The 23,410-nt window shown below is 37.0% G+C and overlaps 1 protein-coding gene across 1 annotated transcript in view; it reads left to right on the top strand.

The window, feature by feature from the left end:
• Window positions 1-23,410, top strand: part of NPAS3 (neuronal PAS domain protein 3) — a 611,298-nt gene that overhangs the window by 545,812 nt on the left and 42,076 nt on the right. Inside the window, exon 6 of the mRNA XM_040602139.1 lies at window positions 4,952-5,070. Coding sequence (XP_040458073.1) covers window positions 4,952-5,070 — 119 coding nt within the window. The remainder of the gene's footprint in view (window positions 1-4,951; window positions 5,071-23,410) is intronic.

Raw genomic sequence — 23,410 nt, forward strand, 5'->3', positions numbered from 1 at the left:
GAGCACCTACAGCAATTGCTATCTGTGTGCTCATCAGTCGATCTCCAGGCAGGCTGCCTAAGTCGTTCATCCAAACAGTCTAAGAATCTTCAGCACCTTCCTGGAAGAAGCTTTAGCTTCCAGTACTTGCTCATGTTCAGCCTGGAATCAGACTGAACCCACTTCACTTAAAACCATGCATTTGCACAAGTGCCAAGTATAATTTCATAGTAACTTGCACATATTGGAAATAAATTGTCTTTACTTGAAGCTTTTGAATTGTATTTGCTGGGCTAGTAGTTAGAAAAATCTATCTTTTAGCTTAAAACATGATCAAATTTCATCTGTAAGCTACTGAGAGAGAATGACCTTGGCAACAGTGCTGTTTTGAGAGTCACTTTTTTGATTAAAAACACACTTTAAAAGGCAATAATATGAGATAAAACAGGACAGTTAACTACTCAAGGTTAAATTTTCCTAGAAAGTCTTTTAATGCCTGGTTACAGACAATAAACTGCACAGAAAAAATAGAAACATTTACAAAGATGCATCTAGTCCAACTGAAAATGATAGATTTATATTACCTAATTATTCATTTGAACATAGTGATTCTCAGCTGCCTATGCAAAGATTGTAAGAATTCAAGAAAATGTGGGAAAAGATTTGCAAGTGTAGAAGATAACATGAGAAGAGAGCTCCCTTTTTCTTACTATTTTGTATGTTCTCTTGTTTTGTTTCTCTTTTAAGAGTTTTATAGTTGGCATTTAAGAATGACTCTTAAAAGCTGTACAGACATTTCTTTTCAAGGAAGAGAAGTAAAAGCCTGGTGAAAACTTCCTAAAATGGTACCAAATCCAGAAGTTCCTGTATATTAAAGCATAAGCTTTTTTTCCCACCAACCCCCCCAAATTCCTTGTTGGTGTTTGGTTTTCCCTCTGTAGCTTCTGGTCTTCCTAAGAATGAGAAAACTCTCTTTTATCTGTTTGGCATGCGAAAATGCATTTTTCTTCTCTCAATTATTTTTAATGCATGTAAGGAAAAAAAAAACCCAGAAGTTGGTGAATATTTATTCAGGCTGCTTTGGCAGCATTTCGTTATTTAAGACATAAATCAAATTTGGAACTTCTTTTTTCCTGGGGGACAAATTGTTTATCTGAATTTGAATGTGCTTGTGAATCAGTCATAGGGATAGTACTTCTGGTATTGCTGTATAATAGCAATTATTTGCATTGGTTTACATTGTTTTGCTCTATAGAATTAAGATAGTCAGGCTGCACACAGATGCACAGTACATCTGCAATCACTGCAGGATCACAGCCATGGACCTCAGTTCTCCAAGCAGTTACGTGCATGTTTATCCATCAGGACACATTCCACTAACATCAGAACTCTTCCAGCATGTGAACAGTGTATGACTGGTTTGTGGGTCTGGGCCCAAGATTATTCCCAAGGCAAAGCCCATTGAAGAATCAGACCCACAAGGCTTGTTCACAAAGAAATGCTTAGGAGGAGGTAATTAAATAATTTTGTGAATTGGCTACTTGTCCTACTATCTTCCCACTTGGATTTGTGGCTCTTAGTTAACGTTTTAACATTTATGACACTTTTGTACAGGTGTAGTGAGTCACAGCTTCGTGCCCTATGAAATGAATGATGCATTTTCCTTCTGTCCAGCAATCTCACCCTGCTTTACATCTTTGGGAGTGGAAAGAGAAGAGGTTTATTCCTTTAGTAGCAGAAAGGCGAGTGCTTTCCCAACAGAATAGACAGTTATCTGTTTCGCAAAGACAATCCAGACTGACTTTTTATACTTCTAAGCCTGACGGTATATAGTGCTTTCATTCACACGCAGTGAGCATTGACTTTTATCATATTATTAGCATTCTAAACTCACAGTTTCAGAGGTTTATAACTCAAGAGTAGGTTTAGACTCGGTAAATTCAGCCCAGGAGCACTGTTTTTCAGTATAAAAGACATCTTTAGTTACTACAGTATCAAGCCAAGCAGACCTTGCTTGTTTCAGGCTTTTTTAAAGGTCTTAGATTACAATTTTTTTTAAAGAAAAAGCAAACTCAGAAATTAATTGCTACAGAGTTTCATTCTGATGTGCTTAGATTGCTAGCCTCCTTTGACATAACTGGGAAAAAAAATTGAAAAGGCTGAGTGATGGGCATTTAAAATCAACTCCTGAGAACCCATAATGGACCACGTTCCATATATTCCTATGCAGATCTCACTGACATCAATGGATACATTTTGTACACATACTGTTTTTAAAATCCTGCATGCATAATCACCTTTGCATTGGTTACAGTATCCACCATGAGTGGGTGCAACTCTGAATGCAGATTTGTACTACCAGCCGTAATGGTTCTCTCCTGAGAGAAATTCAGAAAGCTGTTCATAAGCTGTTCTGGACTTTTAGGTAACTAATCCGATCTCACAGAGAGACTCCCAGGTACTCTTTGTTAAAGAAAATCAAACACTTCAGAATACATATTTATATGACAGACACTGTTCCAGTCTGTTGGATAAATTATATGCATTTTATAACATGCACTTACAGAGATGTATAGGTTTGTACTTATTATAGTAACAGCAAAATAATGTTAAGCTTATGATATAAGGTGACGTAAGCCCAGAAAATGCCAATGTACACTGTACTATAGGTCAGGTGTTTGCCTTTCTTTCATAAAATTGTGTATGAAAGAGAAATTTTAATTTCACTTGCTTGGGAATGGTACATGTGTATTACAGCCTGGTCATTTTTTGAGCATAAGATACTGTGTGTTTAATTAACATTACTTCTGTGTGTTTAGGTAATTACCATTAGAACACATGAGAACATATTGTACTTATTGCCTGTGCTAGAGCATAATGTGCTGGACTACAACAACTACACTTGTTAAGCTGATTTTAGCATTTCTTCACACAGCAGGAAGCACCCATGCTGTGGTTTCTTAATGTACTCTTTAACTACAGCACTGTAGAGTACTGTACAACAAATGTAATAATTAATTATGATCCTTATTTGGCCAGTACTGCTGCTATCCTGGTGACCCTGGTTGCTGTTTCAGGGTTCCACTATCCTGCACCCTGAAACACATGCCTTTCCTTTCAGAGTTTTATTTCTTAGGTAATATTGCTGAACACAGCCGAATTTTTTGAGGACAAGTTTGTAGTGTGGATTGTGATGGCTTCACATTTGTTCAGGTCTCCAAGGACCAGCACCAATAAATGTGAAAGAGACAACAGCAGAATGGTATACTTTCCCATTTCCACCAGGATGAAAAAAAGTACTCTAAATTAAGTCTAACCTTAAATGTATAATCTGTCCTTGGGAGCAAAAAAAAAAAAAAAAAAAAAAAAAATAATATAGGATCTTCAAGCTCTTGGCATCCCTTACGAGAAAAAATTGGTTCTAAGGGTCTCTGATCTTGTGTTTTAGTAAAATAGAACTGCACGGCTGACTGACAGTTCTGATCTAAAGCATTTACGTTTAAGTTTTGATCTCTCTGCTTTTGATTAAAACTAATGAGCTCATTTAATTCAAAATGGGAATCTCTGATAAGAGAAATAAGGTTGATGTGATTGGATTAGAGGGGCAAATTAAACTCTTAGAGCAGAAGTTTGTGCTTATATAGTGTATTAAAAAGCTGTTGGCGTATTATGGCGTGTTAGATGATGAGAAAAATTTCATAGTAATTCATATTTAATCAGAAGAAATGAAAGTACTAAATATAACATGGCTCTGCTTTTCCCTCGAGTGATAAAGAGCTGTACATTTAAAATGACATCGAATTCATGCTCTCTAAAAAAAAAAAAAAAAAAAAAATCTTAAGAGAGACACTAAAGAAAGGGGCACTGTTGTCAGTTATCACAATAGAGCTGAAATGTCACAAACACAAGACAATGTGACCACATTAAATCAAGGACAAGTCGATATAATCCTTAGTTCACAAACAAGTTTTTGTGTTTCTGTTGACTGCATAACAAATGCCTTTTAAATACTTTCTACTAGAGGTCTGGGCAGGTCTCCAAAATAATAGCAGAATAATTTCAAAATAACTTTTTTTTTGTTCAGTGTTAATTACTCACTGAAACTTAATCTCCTATAATGCTTGCTTATTGTAAGAGGCTCCAGAATTTTTCCATGGACAATATTTTGGGGACAAATTAGTTTTCAGGGCTAAAAATAGCAGTAACAAAGATTGGATAAAGAATATCTCAGTACTGGCTATTTTCTCATGGCTTATAGTAAGTGTATTTACTGAGGGAGTGAGAAGCACAGGTGAGAGCTATAGTTTCAAGCAGGAAATATCTCTTCAATTGGACTACAAAGATATTTCATTAGTTACTGGTTAGTCACCAATAATTAACAGTGATGATGATGATGACAATAATAATCATCTGTGTCATTTATTCGAGTATTTTTGCCTTCAGGCTGCTGAGTGCCTTATTGATAATTAACACTCAGTAATGGGGAAACCAAGGCACTCAAAACCAGCAGTGACTCACCCCAGGTATCACTGCAAGGGAGGAACAGAGACTAGTGAATAAAAGCCTGCAGAATTTACAGCCTAATTCAGCAGACAGAATTGCTACCTAAGTGAGACTTCACCTTTCGCAAAATACTGAGAAATTCCCCAGTTCTTGAAACAATGTCTTACCCTAACGAATGTAACTTCAGTCATAACAAAGTTGTGCAAGAAAGAGTTAATAAGGTAAATGTCTGTTAAAAATTCTATGGGAAAAATAACTTGAAAATGAGACTTCCTGAGTATACATATATTTTTCAAAAATTTTTTTCTGCTAAGTAAACGTTTTCTAAACGAGGTAAATTGATTACAACACTCTTAGCATCCATCAGTCATTTATTTTTAGTGAGTTCAAGGATTGCACCTGAAAAATAGCTTAGAGGGGATGTATAAAATCTAAATTATGTGTATATGTATTTTTTTCTATTCCCTAGTGGAATCTACAAGCCCCAGTTTACTAACCACTGACAACACTCTAGAGCGCTCTTTTTTCATCCGAATGAAATCTACACTGACCAAGCGAGGAGTGCACATCAAATCGTCAGGATACAAGGTAAGGGTTACACTCTAGCATGAAATATTGACATTTTTAAATTATGTTCGTTCATGTTCCAGGGACACAGTAATAAACAGAAAAAGGAGCTGTTTCACCTTTGCATACATCTCATTCCTTTTGTTAAAGAATCATTAATAAAGTATTTCCAGCCTGAAGTTTGGCTTTGGTGCTACACCTCCATTTAATTGATCATTATTATGATAAACATTGATGATAACAGCATGATAGCTTTCAAAAGAGCGATACTTCCAGAGTAAAGCGTGGTTTACCAAAGAAGGTGAGTCAGAGTAACATCACTTTTTCCACAGTGGAAAATTACTGCTCATTTTGTTAGACTGTTAGTTGGTTTGGGGTTATGTTTTTTTTCCAGAGAGGTAGGATTTCTTCATGCAGACAGTATGCTAGAGCTATTTAATTTTGCTGCCATTCTAGCTGAAGGAAACAACAGGCCACAACAAGTACTTTTTCACGGGTTTTCTTTCATTGTCTGTCTGAGGGGCATCTGCTGTTGGGGATCATATTTGCTGGATTTCAGACTCTTTTAAGATATGAAAGTCTCTTGTTCCTTATCAGTAGTAATCTCATTTTTCTTCAGTCATATGTTGCTCATAGTGCCTGTAGCTATCAGTGGCTTTGCAGTTTACTAAAACTAGAAGGAATAGCACATTTTTAACAATGTCAACTTGTGGAATGAAATATGTCATCCATTAAGTATTATACAAGATAAAGGAGTGGTGCAAGAAAGTAAGTCTGAGAATGTGTGTGTATTTAAAGAAGTTACTTGTCAGTGTTCATTTAAAAACTTTCACAAGCATTTTTTTTTCAGTTTTCAGAGGAAGATTTAGAGGCTTGTTCAAGTAAAATACCCCAACTACCTTTTCCCAAAAAATTCTCTGTGCATCTAGCATCGAGGTAGTCTACCCGAGCCCTAAAGATCTCGTAGAAACACCATTTTTGCAAGCACATGACTGGGAGTCTTTCTGTTGGGTGATTTCTGGGTCCAGATGATTAAAGTAGTTGCAAATGTAAGTTTAGTCCAACCAGTGGTTTCTTAAGGCATTAGAAGTTTTGGTCTGTGTACTGCTTAATTGTCAACACCTGAAAGAATGCGCTCAGGACTTGTTCATGCTGACCAATTTACAAGTCTCAGAAAGTATCAAGACTGGGAAATGTGCTGGCAGTCTCAGGAGGAGGAAGGCGAATGAATGAATGAACGGGCAGGTCGTTGAGGTTATACTAATGTTTATGATTAGGCGTGGTCCATCCAGGCTAGGCCAAAGTTAGATTGGCAGAGACCTTGCTTTGTTGGATATTTTTGCTACAGTAGTAATGCAAAGAAATAGAGAATTCTGTGGATTTTGTAGTCTGACATGTTTTGCCAAATGTAGGTGAGAACAGAAGGAAAACCTGTGAGTGACTTTGCCATTCTCTCTTGCTGGGCTCTTGACAGTCTAATGTTGGTCCAGCACCGGGACAGGACATATCTAGTATGGGCTGGCTTCACAATGCAGGTTTTTTACTCATTGCAGTACAGTGTTTAAAATTCACAGTAGACCCTTTACTCAAAAGGAAGACACAGTAATGTCTGTCATATAAATACAATTTCATTTCTCTTAGACCTGTGAATGCCTCATGGAAACACTGAAAATCATAACTGAGATGTCACAGGTAGAGCAGAATGCATTTTGAAAGATCAGATATCACTTTTTAGACAGCTTTTCCTAGCCACTAAGAATAGATAAAAAGTATGGTAGTCGACAAAACTGTAAACAAATCATTTAGGTTTTTTCCAAATTTTTCGATGAGGCATCAGCAAGTCAGCATGAGTGAAATTGTATAAAGAGTGTGCAAGTCCTAAGCAGGTGTAAATACAGAGGTGTAGTTCCTCTGTTTTTTGATGTTTTCACTTTTGTAAGTGGCAGTGTTTGTCTGAATTCAGCTGTGTCCAGATATATGAATTGTACTTTGATACTTTGACAGTTTTTCAAAAGCCTGGTTATTGGCACTCTATGTTCTATAGAAGGAGAATTATCCACAGCCTCAGTGAGCCCCAGAAAAACTGTCTATTCCTTGTAGAAGCATTGGATCCCATGAATGTCTTTTTAACTGACTGTTAAGAACTGCTTTGTTTAAACGTCATTCTCTTATTACACTAGCATAATAAATTTAACTGCTGTAGCGAATGTCACTCACACTTTTAGGAACGTTACCAATTTATTCATTGATTTCTAAAAGTCCATTGCCAGAACTTAAGGCTTCTTGAAATTGTTCAGGTATATATTTTAATAAAATGAAGAAAGATCTATGAGCCTTATGGATATACAGCTATAAGAAATTATCAAAGGGAAGAATAGTTACATAATATTGGCAAAGCTCATGGGAAGAGCTGGCTATGTTCTGCTTTAAGAGCTCCCTGGAAGATCTCCCGCACTTACTTAGGAAACACTATGCTAGCTGGGGGCATGTGCAGCAGAGTTCCTGCAGGAAATCCCGGTGGAACAGGCTGACTCAGGAGCTGGTGCCTCACACCTTCAGAATACAAAAAAGCAATGACTTTTTCCCTCTGCAAAAAGCAAGGGCTCCTGGTTAACAGCTTCCCTTGAGCTCATGTCATTGTGGGTGGGTAACCCTCCTGAATCAGCATATAAATATTCGTCAGGAGCAGTGGATTGGGAACTCAGTATCCTATGTGAGTCAGGTTTTAGCTCGGTCAAAGGTATTCAAATCCCCGTGAATTCAGTGACAAATTTTTTCGTCTTTGTGATGTAGTTATGTCTTGTTCCAAACCCTTACTGAGCTCAGAACTACATCTCCATTTTTCCCTTGCTTTCAAGACTGCTGACGAATGTTTTCTTTAGACAGCAAATGATTGAGGTGGTCCAGAAGCTGCTTAGCCAATTTTCAGAATGAGTGATCCCTGCCTCAGGAAAATCACGTAAAATTGAAAACAGTCAGAGAATGAGATTGATTAATCATTTGGGTTGATCTAGTCAGGACTAATTTTCTATCAAAAGAAATGTCGGAACAAAAAATCACACTGATAGACTTACACATATGTATACTTCAAAGAGACAGTGTTCCAGACCATTCTGACATGAGATGAACCCTGGTTATAGTCCATTTAATTAGTCCTGAATTATATGTAAAGATTTAGGTAATGGCCTTTTTTCATGAATTATATTACCTTGAAAGTCTGAAGTGGGAAAGTGGTTACATGATTAATCCTTCCTCTCTCCTTCCCTTTCACTGGTCCCCAGCATCCTCCTTGAACTGGATTTTTCCCATTCCCACTATCCTTAGGCTTAGGGCTCATAGGAAAAGAGTTTGCATACAGTGCTAGAAGGCTATTCAGTTTTCTGTGAGTAAATCTACAATCTTAAAAAAAAAAAGTCAAATAAGATGTAGTCAGCTGATAAAACACATTGAAAACAAACTGAAGAAAATTATAATTCCATTTACTGCAAAACTCTGAATGTATTACCATTATAGCTGTTGTAAGATACATGATGCAAAGACTTACGTTTTCTTTGCTGAAATGTATCACATCTTCCTTTTTTAAATTTTTTTTCATCAATAAAAGATAGATTTGTATTTAATTTGGATTTTTTCTGTCTCAATTTAATTTCTTTTTCCATTTGTTTTCCTCCATTTGAGGGTCACAATTCTGTCCACTTAACAGTTATCCCACCTTTGATGTTTCTATTGCCTGACTAACTCAGATGTATGTCAAAGCTAATTTTAATTGAAAACTACCTTGTTTAAGTCCAGTGATACATTTCCTACTCCCCAGTAGTATCCTATTATTGTTTTGTCACATTAACTTCATGACAGATTGTGCTAGGATTTTCTTTGTTCAAACCTTTAGGGCCTGGTACTAGTTCTTGAACAAAGTGTAATTGATGGGATGAAGTAGTCAAAGCATCGAATGTCATCAGAGCCGGTAGTTGCCAGTAGTTTCCAGTTCTTCCAGTTCGTCAGCTCATGAGATGTCTTAGTATATATCCATACATATTCCTCTACTGTTTTATGGGGTAACCCTCTCATGATAAGCTATTCCAGAAGTGAATAAGCAAACATGAGGAGATTCCCTTTTACTTTTGCTGTCACTGTGGGAACCTCTGAATTTGGTATAGCCAACATCTGTTGCCTCTCCATCTCCCAAGAAGCTGGCAATCAACCTTATTTGCAATCCATCAGCAGAGTTAGGGGCATCTTCAAAATCCTTCAAGCTGTACTTTCCTAACTGGAGTGGTACTTGCTGTCTGCTGTGCTGCCTGGATGCCTGCTTTGGCCTGTTGAGTGTCAACAAGAAACAGTCTCCATGTCGTTAAAATATCGAAGTCATTGAGGTCACAAGGCAATGAGTCTGCTGTAGACTCTTCAGTAACTGAAAGTAAATATAGCAGCTATCATGCACTGAGCAAAGTCTTACTTACAACCTCAGCCTTTTGAGCCTGTGTTATTGAGAAAAGAAATATTTGCTAGGTTACTCAGATACTTCTGCCTTGAAGTGAGGTCTTGGTGGTTTTGAAAAGTGCCTTGGGATTATGGAAAAGCACATACGTAGTCTTTGGAGATGAATGAAATGGACTTTGTTTCAACTATTTGTATGTGACTTTTAGGAGTTCTAAAGTTCTTTAATATGGCACAGAAGTGTTAGCACTGGATGCAAGTGTAAGCCCTGCACTGCTGCTTTACAGAATCACAGCTCTTATCAATGCCGACAGCAGGTATTTATACCTGGATTTCTCCCTGGTGTTCTTCCTGTGCAAAAGAATTGTGGAAAGTAAGCAAGCTTAAACAAACTGACTTAACTGCAATGAAGGGAGCAAAATTACCTTCATTATTTATTAAATCACAGAGGATTGTTAAACCTAACAGCGTAATCACGTACCAGTGGACATGCTGCATAAAAATAAGTGAATTGCTATATAAAATATCTGGTTTAACAAGCTTAGTTTAGAAACTTTGATTTTGTTGTACATCTGATTTATGCGTTTCAGTAATGGAGGATTCAAATTTGGTTAGCTATGCCTTATACATCAGTTGCTGTATATCAACATATTCTAAATAATATTTAAAACTCCATAAAAGTTTTTTCACAAATTAGTCTTTGTACTCTACAGGAATTCATCTTTTTGTTTTGTCCATTGGTATCTTTCTATGAACTTGTTTAAAATTAAATATTTTCTGAGACTGCTCTCAGATTTTGCATTTCAAATCATAAAGGTAGAATTTTTGAATGCCAGTTTTGAAGATGGAAATACAAATTTCTGGTTGAAATTTTTTGTCCGTCACAGTTCCATTATCAGCCTTTTTCACACTATTCCTGCCTTTATTCACAATTTAATATTTTTTGTTTTTTCTTTTTTAGAAAAACTTTTTGTTCTTAAGAACAAGAAAAAGAACTTCTTTGTTCTTCTTACAAAGAAGATTCTTAATTCTTCTTTGTAAAAATTTGTAAATCTTAGTTGAAGTGCAATTTTTGGCAGAATTTAGATTCATTAATCCAAGAGGGCAAGAGAAACAAAAACTCTATTAGAGAGAGAATTATGCCATTGGACTTGCTTGTGATACCACCCTCTTGATTCAACTCAAAATGGAAACTATTGTTACCCATCTAAGTGAAAGATTCACTTGGAATTCAGAAACAAGATGTTACTATTCCAAAATCACATTAAGGACCCATATATCATGGGCTGATTAAGAACACAGCAGAAAAGCAGCTTCCATTTCAGGGGAATAGGAAGGAGGAAGAAAGAGAAGGCAGCTGGTTTTTGCATAATGGTCTAATGATTGGTACATTTCTTGAATGTGGGCTATGTTAGAGTCAATTTTAATTCCCCCCTCAGCCTGAGGGATTTCACATATCCCACTTTCCAGCCTGGCCTAAATTCTTTTCTCCTCTTCTAATATTTTTCCCCTTGAAATCTTTTCTGTCAAGCATTTTACTCTGTCCCAGAAAGGTATCCTGACCTTTCTCGGTAGGAAGAAAGAAAACTGCAGAATTTAGTATTTCATCACATGGCTACTGCCACACCTTCTTAATTGAGTGAAGAAGGAATAAGAAACCAACATCAGGAAGCATTATGTGAAGAGTTTTCTAAATGTCAGCACATGCATTCCCCAGACTTTTCAGCACTGGGAAGACTTAAAGGTAATTTGTCAGAAAGAAAGAACTGATCGAGAATTCACCCATGTAAATCGATGACCTTTTAGTCAAAAGGAAGTCTCTTAGCTAGTAAAGATTCAGCATTACTTATAAAAGAACAAAATACTAATGGGCCAATCTGAGTCTTATGAAGTATCTACTTGTACATATAAAGATACGGTTCAAGAAAAGATAGTGTGCAACAGGATTAAGAAGGCTAGAGTTCATTTTATGCCTTGCTATAGAGATTCTGTTAGGAGAGCTGTCTGGGAAAGCTTGGTTCACACTCAGCATCTAAATACATTAACCAATTTTTTAAAAGTGATCAGCAGCTACCAATTCCCCCTTCTCAAAAAGCAGTTCTCAGGGCTGAGCATCTTTTAAATGGGATTTATAGCACTATTCTACCATCTGGAGACATGAATTTAGGTTAGGCATTCGTTATTGCAGTAGCGCTAATGAAACTAACCAGTTAGTATTATATAAAAGGTCTTTTTAATAGCAGTCATCTTTCTTTCAAAGATTAAGGCTTTGATTATTCCTCATGATGACTGCAGCTGTAGTACTCCTGATACCTGTATCAGGATGTGTTTCTCCTCAAATATTGTCTTAAATGTTTATACGGCTTCAGAATTGTGATTTTGTTGCAGTGTGTTTCAAACTGTGTAAATGGGAAATCACAAAGTGGATTCTGAAAGGGAAGAAAACATAAAACTGCGCAAACACAGATTACTTTCTGGGAGATGTTCTATTTTCATAAATTCTGTTACCAAAGAGTAAGTGATATAAAAAGATAATATTATTACAAAATTAACAGTAATTGCCTTTGATCCCAATCTTTAGGCAGTGTAATTCTGAAGCCACCTTTCTTAAAAGTCAGCAGATATAACAGTGCAAGAAAACTATGAGATCAGGATTTATTCTGATACATATTAAAATATTCAGAATGGACAGAGATCAGCTCGAAGCCAAATCCTTTCAAGAACCAAGTTTTATTGAGTCAGAGACACAAAGCGTTTCTTGCACTTTAAGCAGCACTCCTTACCTAGATGTGTGAACTAACGGTGCGGTGTGAGACCCATTGCTGTGTTAATAAACGGAGATCAGTGAGTGGGATGAGAACAAGGAGTTCTCACCAGAGTGGGAACCAGAAAATACCTCCTACTACAGAAAGGTGTAGTGCTTCCAGGCGGGAGTGCCTGCTGAAAAAGAGAGGTTTTCAGCCCATAGAGTTTAAGTTATCCACCAATGTTATCTGCTGCTGCTTATTGTTAATGGTTGGGAATATACCTTGTGTAAGAGCAGAGAAAAACACATAGTGCTCTGTGAAGAATCAACAGCCGGAATTTGCTCTAGGACAGACAGATGCTGCTGCCAACATCTCTGCTTCACTTGGCTGTTTTATAACTGCTGCCAGTGGATATTTTGGCCCAGCTGCTTTCCACAATGTAAACATTGTATTAGATGTGCAAATGCAGACACTAATAGCCTTTTTAATTATCTCTACCACTTTCAATAGTTCAAAGGTTTTGTCTAAACTATTCTCAGAAAAGACAATAAGCTCATACATTGAAAAAATGTAGCTAATATTAACCTTATGCAGATGAGTACATCTTCCTGCTCCTCAGCAGATACTTGCAGCAGCAGTATAATGTTTCCACTGGTAAAACTTCATTGAATGTGAAACAGTCAATGAAGTTCAGAAGTGTGATGAAACTGAATGGAAGTTCTTAAACTTGCATTTCAGTGAATTTTGCATTTACCAAAATTTGTTTCTCATTGTCTTTCTCATTGTTGCACATTGTCTTGATCTGGTAACATCAGATCAATAGCTGTAGAATAGAAAATATGTCTTAAATTGATAGTCATAAGGGTATAAACCTGACATCTTATGCAAACAGGTGTGGGCATTTAGCTTTTGTAGAACAGTGACAGGTTAACTAAACGGAGAAGACCATATTTTTGCAAGAGAGTGTTTTTCAGTATTGCCTCTGCAAGTAAATATTTTCTTGAAGAACTGCATGAAAAATCTAAACAAAATATCTTTTAGGGATAAAATAGTTCCACAAATGTGGAACCTACCTACACTCAGACATTAATTTCATTACCCTGTGGTCTGTCACAGGCTGTATCAGTGGACAAGCAGACATTCCTTTTGCATGTATCATTTATGTGTAAGTAACACAGACACCAGGAAAAATCATGGTTGTTACACTCAAGGAGGTAAAGCTGTGTGGGTTTCTCGCCTGTCTCCACATTCACTCACAAAGGAAAGGTCACGATGCATGTTTCCTAGAACAGCTAAGGTTGGGCTGCACATTCTATATACCAGCTACGTTAGTTGAGTCTCATTAATAAATTTTTACGATCACATGTTCTTTGAAATTTAAAAAACAATAGAGAAAATCTCTTTTACAAACAGCTGGAAAAATTTCAAATGCTGTTTAAATATTGTCATTATGAATTACTTCCCTGTAATTTTTCCTTCATCATTAATTATTGCATTCAATACATGCTGAAATGTTAGCTGCCCACAGTCCATAAGGATCAGGCTGTTTCTTTGTCCTGTTAAAGCTGAATCCTTTTAGAAGTTTTTTCCTGCTCCCTACACTTCAGATCTTAGTGATATAATGTCCGCATTAATTTATTTACATTGTGCAACAGTGAGATAAACACTGAATTATGATTTGACCTCATCATGAACTTGGAAAAGCATCTTTACTTCTCATGTATTTTTTAACCCATAGTTCCCACATGGTTTTCAAACTTTCTTTGCTTTTTGTGCAGGTTCTTACCTGTGCAAAACATTATGTTTTATTGGCTTTTTCCTGTTGCTTATAATGTCATTTATATTAATGAAGGTACTTTTGCAACACTCCTCTGAGGCTGGAAAGTGCTGTGACACACCAAGAGATCAAGTAACTTGCCAAAGATAACAATGGATGTTTGTGTCAGAGCCAACTGTGATTACATGCTGTACTTCATCCTCAGTCTTTCTTCCTAGCACATGAATATTGTCAAATGATCTCTGTGTTCCAGCACATCACACTTCATTTTCTCAGGCTGGTATTTCCTTTGTTTTGATGGTTGCCTTGAATAGGCGAAATGAGATGCCAAATAAAAATGTACTCGGGTCAGATAGTGTGAAGTTCAGCAGAATCTTCACAGAAAACTCAGAAAAAGATGAACTCTTGCTCTCAGCTGGGCTGCCACTGGCTGGACAAGAGCTACTCCAAAATCCTTTTCCTCAGAAAGACAAAGAAGCAATGTACCAGCAGAAAAACAAATTTTCCTGCCCCTTGGATTTAGCCCAGGGGAGCTCCTTGAGGCTGCCGTTCCTCCTACCTTGCTGTGGGAGAGGAGCAGGCCTCGTGGCATCTAGCTCCTTAGCTGGCAGCTGGCTTGGCTCTTTGCAAACTTTGCTTTCTTATTTCAAAACAACCTTTGTAGAAAGACTTTTTTTTCCAATTTGATTAATCTTTTTCATATCCACCATAGATTTCTCCACCCTAAAGACCTCCTAAAGACTAGTTTATCAGCTAGTTAAGTGACACATGTAATAAGCACGTGTAAAAAATAGTAGGGAAGCATTTAAGCACTGAAGGTCTTTTTATTTGTTCCAAAGTATTATCAAATCAAAATGTCCCATTCACTCAGATAGTACCACTTCATAGCTGCTCTTCACTGGCTTTGTACATGAATTTGCATAAATTCATAAAGTTACATAAAGTTCAAGGCCCATCATTTACTCCAAAGCCAATTTTTTAGTATGATTTGCTGTCATACGAAGCAAGGTTCCTCTGTACCTGCTTGTTTGATGGAATGAACCAAAGGCACGGAGCATTTCAGTGGTGTGTCCACCACCAGTATGCCATACATGAAGCCAGCAGTCAAACAAGGACCATCACGTGAGGTTTTCATTCCCTGTAGCTGTTGACTTTAAACTGGCACAATGACTTCTAGATAGCGACCTGGACACTGATTTTATGGTTTTACCTTCTAGAACAGAAAATAGATCCTGAGTGTTTCAGGCCATGTTTCTCAGAAAGATTTCCTATAGTATAAAAGTCCTTTTTCTCTAGTGTCCAGAGTGCATATACTTTGCTATATAACCAAATAAGCCATTATGCTTCTGTTTCTAAATGTTTAAGCATGCCTCTTGATTTGTCTGTTTGATGCACTGATACTAGCTGAAGAATGGTGCTTGGTTGAGCCCATCTGCTTTACCCTGTGGAGAAGGCAGAATATAAATGCTTGGTGGGAAGAGTTTCGGTTTCTCCTTTTTACAACATCATTAGGAAGCCGTTGTTCTAATAATAATAATTCCCATTTGACATCATGGAGGTAAAAAGAAATCACTGCTGACATCAAAAATGAGGTGATATTTCAGCAGTATTATTTCACTGAAGATAAAATGGAAGTCTTTATTACTCCCAATGCTTTTAAAGAAAGCTGAGCAAGGCTTATACTGACCCTGGAGCTTATATACCTTAATGCATCTATAACCAGTATGAAATAAGAAATTTTAATTGTTACTGCTATATTTTTTGGCTGTCCCTTCTCAGAATCAAGAATTTTGTGCTTGCTTAAAGAAAAATGATCGGTATTTGAGAATCAGCTCGGGAGAGCACAATTAGCTTAATTTTCTCTGTTACTTAAAATTCATACAAAAAACCCCAAACAAACGTGTATTACAAGAAGTGGTAATTTTCTTACAAACTTCATATTGGAGCCTTTACGGGTAATCCACACAGATTGCCTAAAAAGGCCTGAGCTCTGAAGAGGTTACCCTGAAGAGGGTTAGGAGGTTTATTGCACTTTTTATGGGTAGGTATTTTATTCTTGCTGAAGTTCTGGTGCACATTGCTGTGTGAGTTGCTTGCCATTAAAAGGACACAGCCAAGGTCTGTTTCATCAGTAGTAAACAATGTTTTCTACTTCTCTTTGTGATAAAATATTAGAAGCTCCCATTCCGCTTTCTTTTGTACAGACATATTCAGTTATAATTCTAGTCTTTGTATATTTTTCCATCCTAAACCAAACAATATAGCACATCAGTGGCTCTATCCAAATATACTTGGAAACAAGTGGATCTGCCTATGTTTGGCAATATTTCCAAAATTTGAGATCTATTCTTGGTCTACTGGTTTGTTTGTTTGTTTGTTTTTAAATTCAGGGGACGTATGAAGAGTAATATACACTGCAAACAATTATAGCAATAGGATGCAAGTCTGGTGCCTTTAAATTTGACAGTCGTGCTCTATTTAAAAGAAAGTTCAGGAAATATGGATTCATCCCACGGTTTCACTTTACAGAACTGGTCACATACTTGCAAGTAGTGTTTCCTCTGTACAAGTAGTACCTTATCAAAATGTTTCATAGTCTTTTCACAATCAAACTTAAGAAACTTGCAATTAAATATGTGGTTGGATCATCATGTTATTTTGTTCCAGGCAAATATGTCTATAACAGAGCAGTCACAGCTCATCTGTTGTTGAGTTACTGCTTCTGTTATTCTCAGAATCGAGATATGAATTCTTACAGGCATGCAAATATTTAATCATTATAAGCATTTAAAAAAACAAATTTAGCAGTTGCCAGTTACAGTGAAATGTTTAAATCTAAAATGAACTCTATGTTTTCAGTGTAAATAGGTCTCAATCTACGTACAAATAGTTTCAGCATTTTCCCCAGTAATTTGTGCAGACATGAACTGAATGCCTAGTTATATTTTATGTGAACTCAAAGAGCCCTTTTACTTTTGACATATTTTGGAAGGTCCAGGCATGTTTTTTTTCTCTGAAATATTAGATAAACATTTCTTTTCTTGAAAATCATTACTTTATTAGCTTTTTCATTCATTTCTGCTTGCTCAAGTGCTCAGAAATGTATGGTTTTTTCCTAACTAATAAACTGATTTCAGTTCTTCTGATCCTTCATGTTGTTGTATTCTTACAAAGACTGTGTCAGTTAGGTCAGTCCACCACTAGACCTAGCACTGTGTTTAAGAGGTACCTAAATGTAAAGCCCTGTTTTAATTAGTTCACAGGGCATCACTGAACCCAGTATGGCTCTCCCAGCGTCGTGTACCCAGGGTTAGGAAAGGGGCACTGGACATAGTTTTTACTGAGGAAGCAAGGAGCTGATTCACAATACACAAACATGCATTATGGGTTGTTTTGAGCCACTTTATAGTCACATGCATTCATAAATTTTGATATGGTTGTAAGATGCAGACTTTGATGGTACAAAGCTCACAGAAGAGCTTTAGATCACTGGAGGAACCACAAACAAAGTTTATGTTGACAATTTATCGGCTCTTCATCAAGGAAAATTGTTTTTTAGTGCCTGCCTATTAGCAATCACATGCATATTATGAAATTGAGTTTTGGGGAGGACAGCGTGCCATCTGTCTTTTCTGTATTTTTTTCACAATGCATTGTGCTACAGTTAAAACTTTCTGTCCTTCAAAATGGTATAAAATACGAGATGTCTGTGATAGAGATACTTGGAAAGAAAAATATACGAAGTACATATGTAAATTCTTATAAACTTTATAAACAGGCAACTACTAATGCAATACTTTATGTTTTTGCTTCAAGTGCCCTCCACATTTTCCACACACCATAGTGCCCACCATGTGCTCTTACTCTAGGTTTCACAGTGCTAAACTGATAACTAATTAATATATATCTCAAGGAGTGTGAGAATGCTTTCTTCATAAACTCTTTCTGGTTCATGGTTTGGTTTTCTTTATTTTGTGCCATGGAACTGCAAATGCCTGATGTGGAGAATGAAAAAGATGTGTTCATTTTCTTTTCCGTGTTCTGATATGCTAAGATTTTATCAATAATATTGTTTTCCTGTAAAAATATCTGCCTCAGAGAAAATCTGTTGTGTAGCTGTCAGGATTACACCTCTCAGAATATACCTGTGATGATTCCGTTAAATTGATAAAAACAGAACACTCTGCTATGTAGAAGGATTGCTGAAAAGAATATTCCGAGGCCCTTTCATGTGTAACAGCACTTGTATGGCAGTACGTTTATTGTGCTATAAATTCCATCACTGATTTTGGCCATTTCAAATTGATTCTGCAGTAACTGTAAGTAATGAACCTTACAGACAGAGCCAAGGGAAAAAAAAAAAAAAAAGAAAAAAACACACAAGCCAATAAACTTGTGGCTGTAGGAATACAAATTGTAGAGTTCATTTAGCCTCAGTTTTTATCAGATCATGCAGCCAATACCCCACAAAGCCAGAAAATATATCCAGCAAAATATACAGTTCCATAGCCCTGGCTTGCTTTAAATTTAGCAGCTAAACCAGACAGTCAATTATTTGAAGCACGTTTCAACGTAGTCTCCTGTGGATTTCACCTGAGATTTAAGGAAGGTGCTCAGTATAAGTGGATGACAAAACAGGAGAAATTCTAATAGAAGTGACTTAAAACAGATAATAAGCCAAACCCTGAGCTGTTTTAAATGGTCTGAGCAATACCAGGCATCAATAGATTTCATAGGGGTGTAGATCGATGTACAGTGGGCTACTAATGATTCCCCAGGTCAAAATATATATGTCTCCAAAATTTACATATCTTCCTAGCCTGTTTCCTTTCTTTACTGAAAAGTTCTACTAAGTCAACAAGAATTATGTGATAACTTTTCTCCAGCTATCTTTAACAATCCCATAGATTTTAACAGAGAATGTATTTGCTTGCTAAAGATTTCCATAGGATGGTGTTAAAACCCATAAAAAAGATACTGTTCTGAGGCTTTTCACAATAGTTTTGTGGATTTCTATTACGTTCTACAGGAACCCACTGATGCTGATTTCTTAAATACTGTATACATTCCTCACAATCTTATAAGTGGATGCCAAGGTCATTTAGACTCATTCTGCAAACAGATCATGGATCTATTCTCACTAAATCAGTGGCTGCTCATGTGATTAAAGCACATATGAATATACGTGTATGTTCTAACCATAGTTGTTACATGAAGTGCTAACTTCAGTTTTTAAAGCAAATGCTGAAAAGATTTAAGTTTTCTTCTGCAGAGTTTTCCCAAGTTTACAGGTGAGAGAAGGCCATGTTTTATTTTGGGGGGGGGGTGGGGGGGGGTGGGGAAGTCTGGGTTGGGTTCCTACAAACCTTGCAGCACTTCCATGCATCACCACTTGCACACTCATGTATCTCACAGTCTGCACTGAGTGCTGAATTCATTCTCTGTGTCTATTGTACCTAACTGCAGATTTATCTGAACTTCTGTATTGTCTGTGAGAGATATTAAGTCCTGATTTTCAGATCAAAATGCTTGGGTCCATTCTAGCCTTATAAAGTCCACAAAAAAAAACTCATTGTCTGAGGCATATTCCCTGCCTCTCTCTATAAAAGTCTATTTTGTCTGTTTGACCTGTTTACAGCAGCAGCCTGAGTGACAGACAGAGGAAAAAACCCACAAAAACTGAGTCTTTCAGTTAAACGCCAAATATGGTGAAAGTCATAATAAAATAATTAGAGTTGGGAACACTGTTTTTTCTCTTGCACTCTGCTGTTTTGTGCTGCAAAGAGGAACACAGTGAGGAAGTCTGAAGTCTTGTGAATAGCCCCTGGTAACCAAGAGCAAAGAAACCTTGCTCATTATCTCTACACCCCTTCTGAATAAACATTTCAGCAATTGTAAATGAGTGTGCCATGAAGGGCAAATGAATGGCTCTCATTCCAGATGAGAAACACTTGACAGCTGAGCAACCTGAAGGTGGTTGTGAAAGTGCAGATCCTGTGACCACTGGATGATGGGGCAGGTGTACCATTTATTTCAATATGACCTGAGATGCATCATACTCTTAAATGAGAAATTCCCAGTCTTGCAGAGGTCCTAGGTGTCCAAACATTTTTTGTTAGGACTGCAGTAGGTGAAAGATGGATCTGCCCTAATGTTTTTCTTATTATTTTATTAAATTACACAGAAAAACTTAGTCAAATATAAGGAATGGATGGGAAAATGTGGATTGACAGATGGCATGCAACTCCCCTACTGTATCTCGTTTATAAAATATGATTGATGTGGAGGTAATTTCTTGGTAACTTGTTTTTCAAAAAAAACATATTCTAGGTGGTGGGTTAGCAAAAGAAAATTAATCTCTGCATGTTAAACTTGCCAACTTTTGAATTAATTGCATGAGTACGACAATCAATTAATAAATGTTAAGCAAACATCAGAAAATCAGTGAATTAAAAATTACTAAATTGATTCCAATGCAGATAAAGCAAGAGGCTGCCTTAATTCTTTAGTGTAAATTCAAGAACACGAAACTTGTCTCATCAGTTCTTGCTCCTCGTTTATCCACATCTGGCATTTAAAACAATGCTGGTTTATTATGATTTTTACAAATAAATTGCTATCTATAATCTAGCTTGCTACATTAAGTTGATTATAGAAACAAATCATAAATAGTAGTCCATTTGTAGCTGTCAAGGAGAAGGTCAGAGCTTTGCAAAGACCATTCATCTCCAAGTGGAATAAAAGTTTTTTCTTCAAAGGGAAATCACATACCTTGTTTGGGTGGACTTCAGCTAATAATGACAGTGCAGTTTCTTGAAGTATCCACAAAAACCCTCCTCTCCACAAAATTAACTCAATTTTGTGTTACAAATGTTTTGTAAAATCAGTGTGATTTGACATGAAACAAGTCTCATTACTGAGTATTTCTGGGCAAATTTGATTAAATTGAAAATATATCTTTATGGTTTTACATTCTTCAAAAGTTTCAGGTGAGGTTTAGGATGGTACTAGAGACTTACAGGTCGTGTGTCTATGGAAAGGAACTCGAGCCTGAGATCCAGAAATTTATGACCTATTGCTATTACTGCCACTAAACACATAGTTTGTATGTTTCTATTAATTTATCAGTATTATTTCATTTCATTTCACATGTTCTTAATTTACAGTATGCAATGCCTTCCTTGTGTCTTAGCACAAGGGAGCTCATAACCTAGAACACTTCTGGGACTCAAAAAATATGGAATTTGTAGACATCTGAGTAATTACAGTACGTCAAGGAAAAGTCTAAGACTTTTGCAAGGTGAGCATTTCTACAGGGGATGTCCATTTGATACAAAGCAGCTGCATTTACAGCATGGGAACTGGCACCATCCCTGACCAAATTTCTGAAAGAAATTAAGCTGGCAGTGGAGGAGCAGGATCCTCTCATGGATAAGTAAGTGCATTAAAAAAAAAAAAAAAAAAATCAGTTCTCTGAATTTAAGTGGTCAATGCTACTTTATCACAGAGATTGCTGTTCCTGGGGCCTTTGGCTCTTAACATATTCATCAATTAAATGGAAACCAAGGTGAACAGGAAAGTTACCATGCTTATTGGGTTGTAAAAATGTAGGCCTAATGTGAACAGTAGCACCAGAACTTCATGATTCTGTGTGAAGGGGCGATAAAATAGCAGATAAAATTCAGTTCAGGTAAATGTAAAGTAATACACCTGGGAAAAACGATCCTGGCTGTTTATATTCAATCAAGACCTCTGAACCAGCTGTTGCTGCTCAGAGGAGGTACCTTGGAGTTGTAATGGGAGGTTTATGAAAGGAACAGCTTAGCGCTCAGTAGTGGTCAGAAGGCAAACAGTGCTAAGAAATTGTTAGGAAACAGATTAAAAATTAAACAGAATATGTCATTATACCACTGTATAAATCAATGTTTTTCCTTTATCTTGAATACTCGTGCGCCTGTTATCCAACCTCATCTCAGACTGAGGATCGTTGACGAGTGACAACATTGATCAGTGTTGTGGAACAGCTAAAATATACCTAGGAGATTCAACTTGGAAAAAAAATTACTGTGGAGGCATAAGATTGAAAACCTTAGTGTATAAAGAAGGTCAATGGGGTATAATTTTCTGCTGTCTTTCAATATGCAGGGTGGGAAACAAAATTAAAGTAGTAAATGGCAAATTCAGAACAAGCAAAAGGAGGCACTTACCGATTCCAGGGTTCAATAGTGAAACTCATTACCACAGAGCACTATGAATGCCAAAAGCTTTCCAAAGAACATGTCTGTGCCTCAGGAGGTGCTGGGAGAATACACAAGGGAAATGCCATTAGGTGCTTGCCTAGTCTGACACTCTCCCTTCATGGGCCTGAGTGACACATTGAGGATGCTGATCTAGACAGGCCTTTGGTTTGGCCTGCTACAGCTGCTCTTAAGGACACTTCGTTGCTCCTTTGGAAGGGCGGTCATGGTGTGCCCTAGGCTTCTTCTACAGCCAGAGTCTCTGTAAAGCCACTTTTGGGCTTGGGGCTTGTAGTCCGAATGCCAGTTACTTTGTCAGGACCACGTGAGACCTGTTTAAAACTGCTCAAAAATAGCGCTGAGAGAACTAATGAGACTAGATATTGGCAGACGTACCAGAAGACTCTTGCCTCCCATCCTATGATCATTCCTTTTCGCCATCTGGATGTGGAGGCATTACTAGCCACCTGCAGCAGCTTTTCTGAAATTTCCAGTTACATTTTTCATAAAATCAGCTCACATACTTTGCTGTGTTTTCTCCTTCCAAACTGAAAATTTTTAGTTTAGATATCATTTAAGTGTCATCGATGGGAAGAAGATGAAAGCATATGAAAAATGATGGGAAATTAATCTTTTTTGCCCATCTCCACCTTTGCTTTTGTCACAGGTGTGGAGTTCTGCAGGAAAGTTCACACATTCTGTTGTCCAGGATCTTTCAGTACAATTTGTGTGTGTGTGTACGGCCAGCAGAAATTGGACCATGTTGGGGGAAACCATGAAAGCATTAAAATAAACAAAATGGTTGCTTTTCTGTGTAAAAGCCTGTACCAGACACCATTAGCACAAGCAGAGGAACCTTGGTATCAATGACACTTTAAAAGTAGTTCTCGGCCTTTTTCATAGCATGTCCCTGCTTCAGTATGATAAAACCTCAGCTCTTTCTACCCATTTAGCCACAAAACAAGGAAAAGTGAATATGAATTTTCTTGACTACCATCAGAATGAATTCTGGGGTTGCAACCCCAGGTGAAGAGCTTGAGTAGAACATAAACATTACTGTCTTAATCAAGGCTAAGTTGGGGAATCCATTTCTGTCTTTACAGACAACAGCATTTGCTATGTTTTTCTCTCTGTGTAGAAAATGCATTAATATCAGATATTTT

Source organism: Falco naumanni, chromosome 7 (genome assembly GCF_017639655.2).
Source record: "Falco naumanni isolate bFalNau1 chromosome 7, bFalNau1.pat, whole genome shotgun sequence".
NCBI classification, from domain to species: Eukaryota; Metazoa; Chordata; class Aves; order Falconiformes; family Falconidae; genus Falco; species Falco naumanni.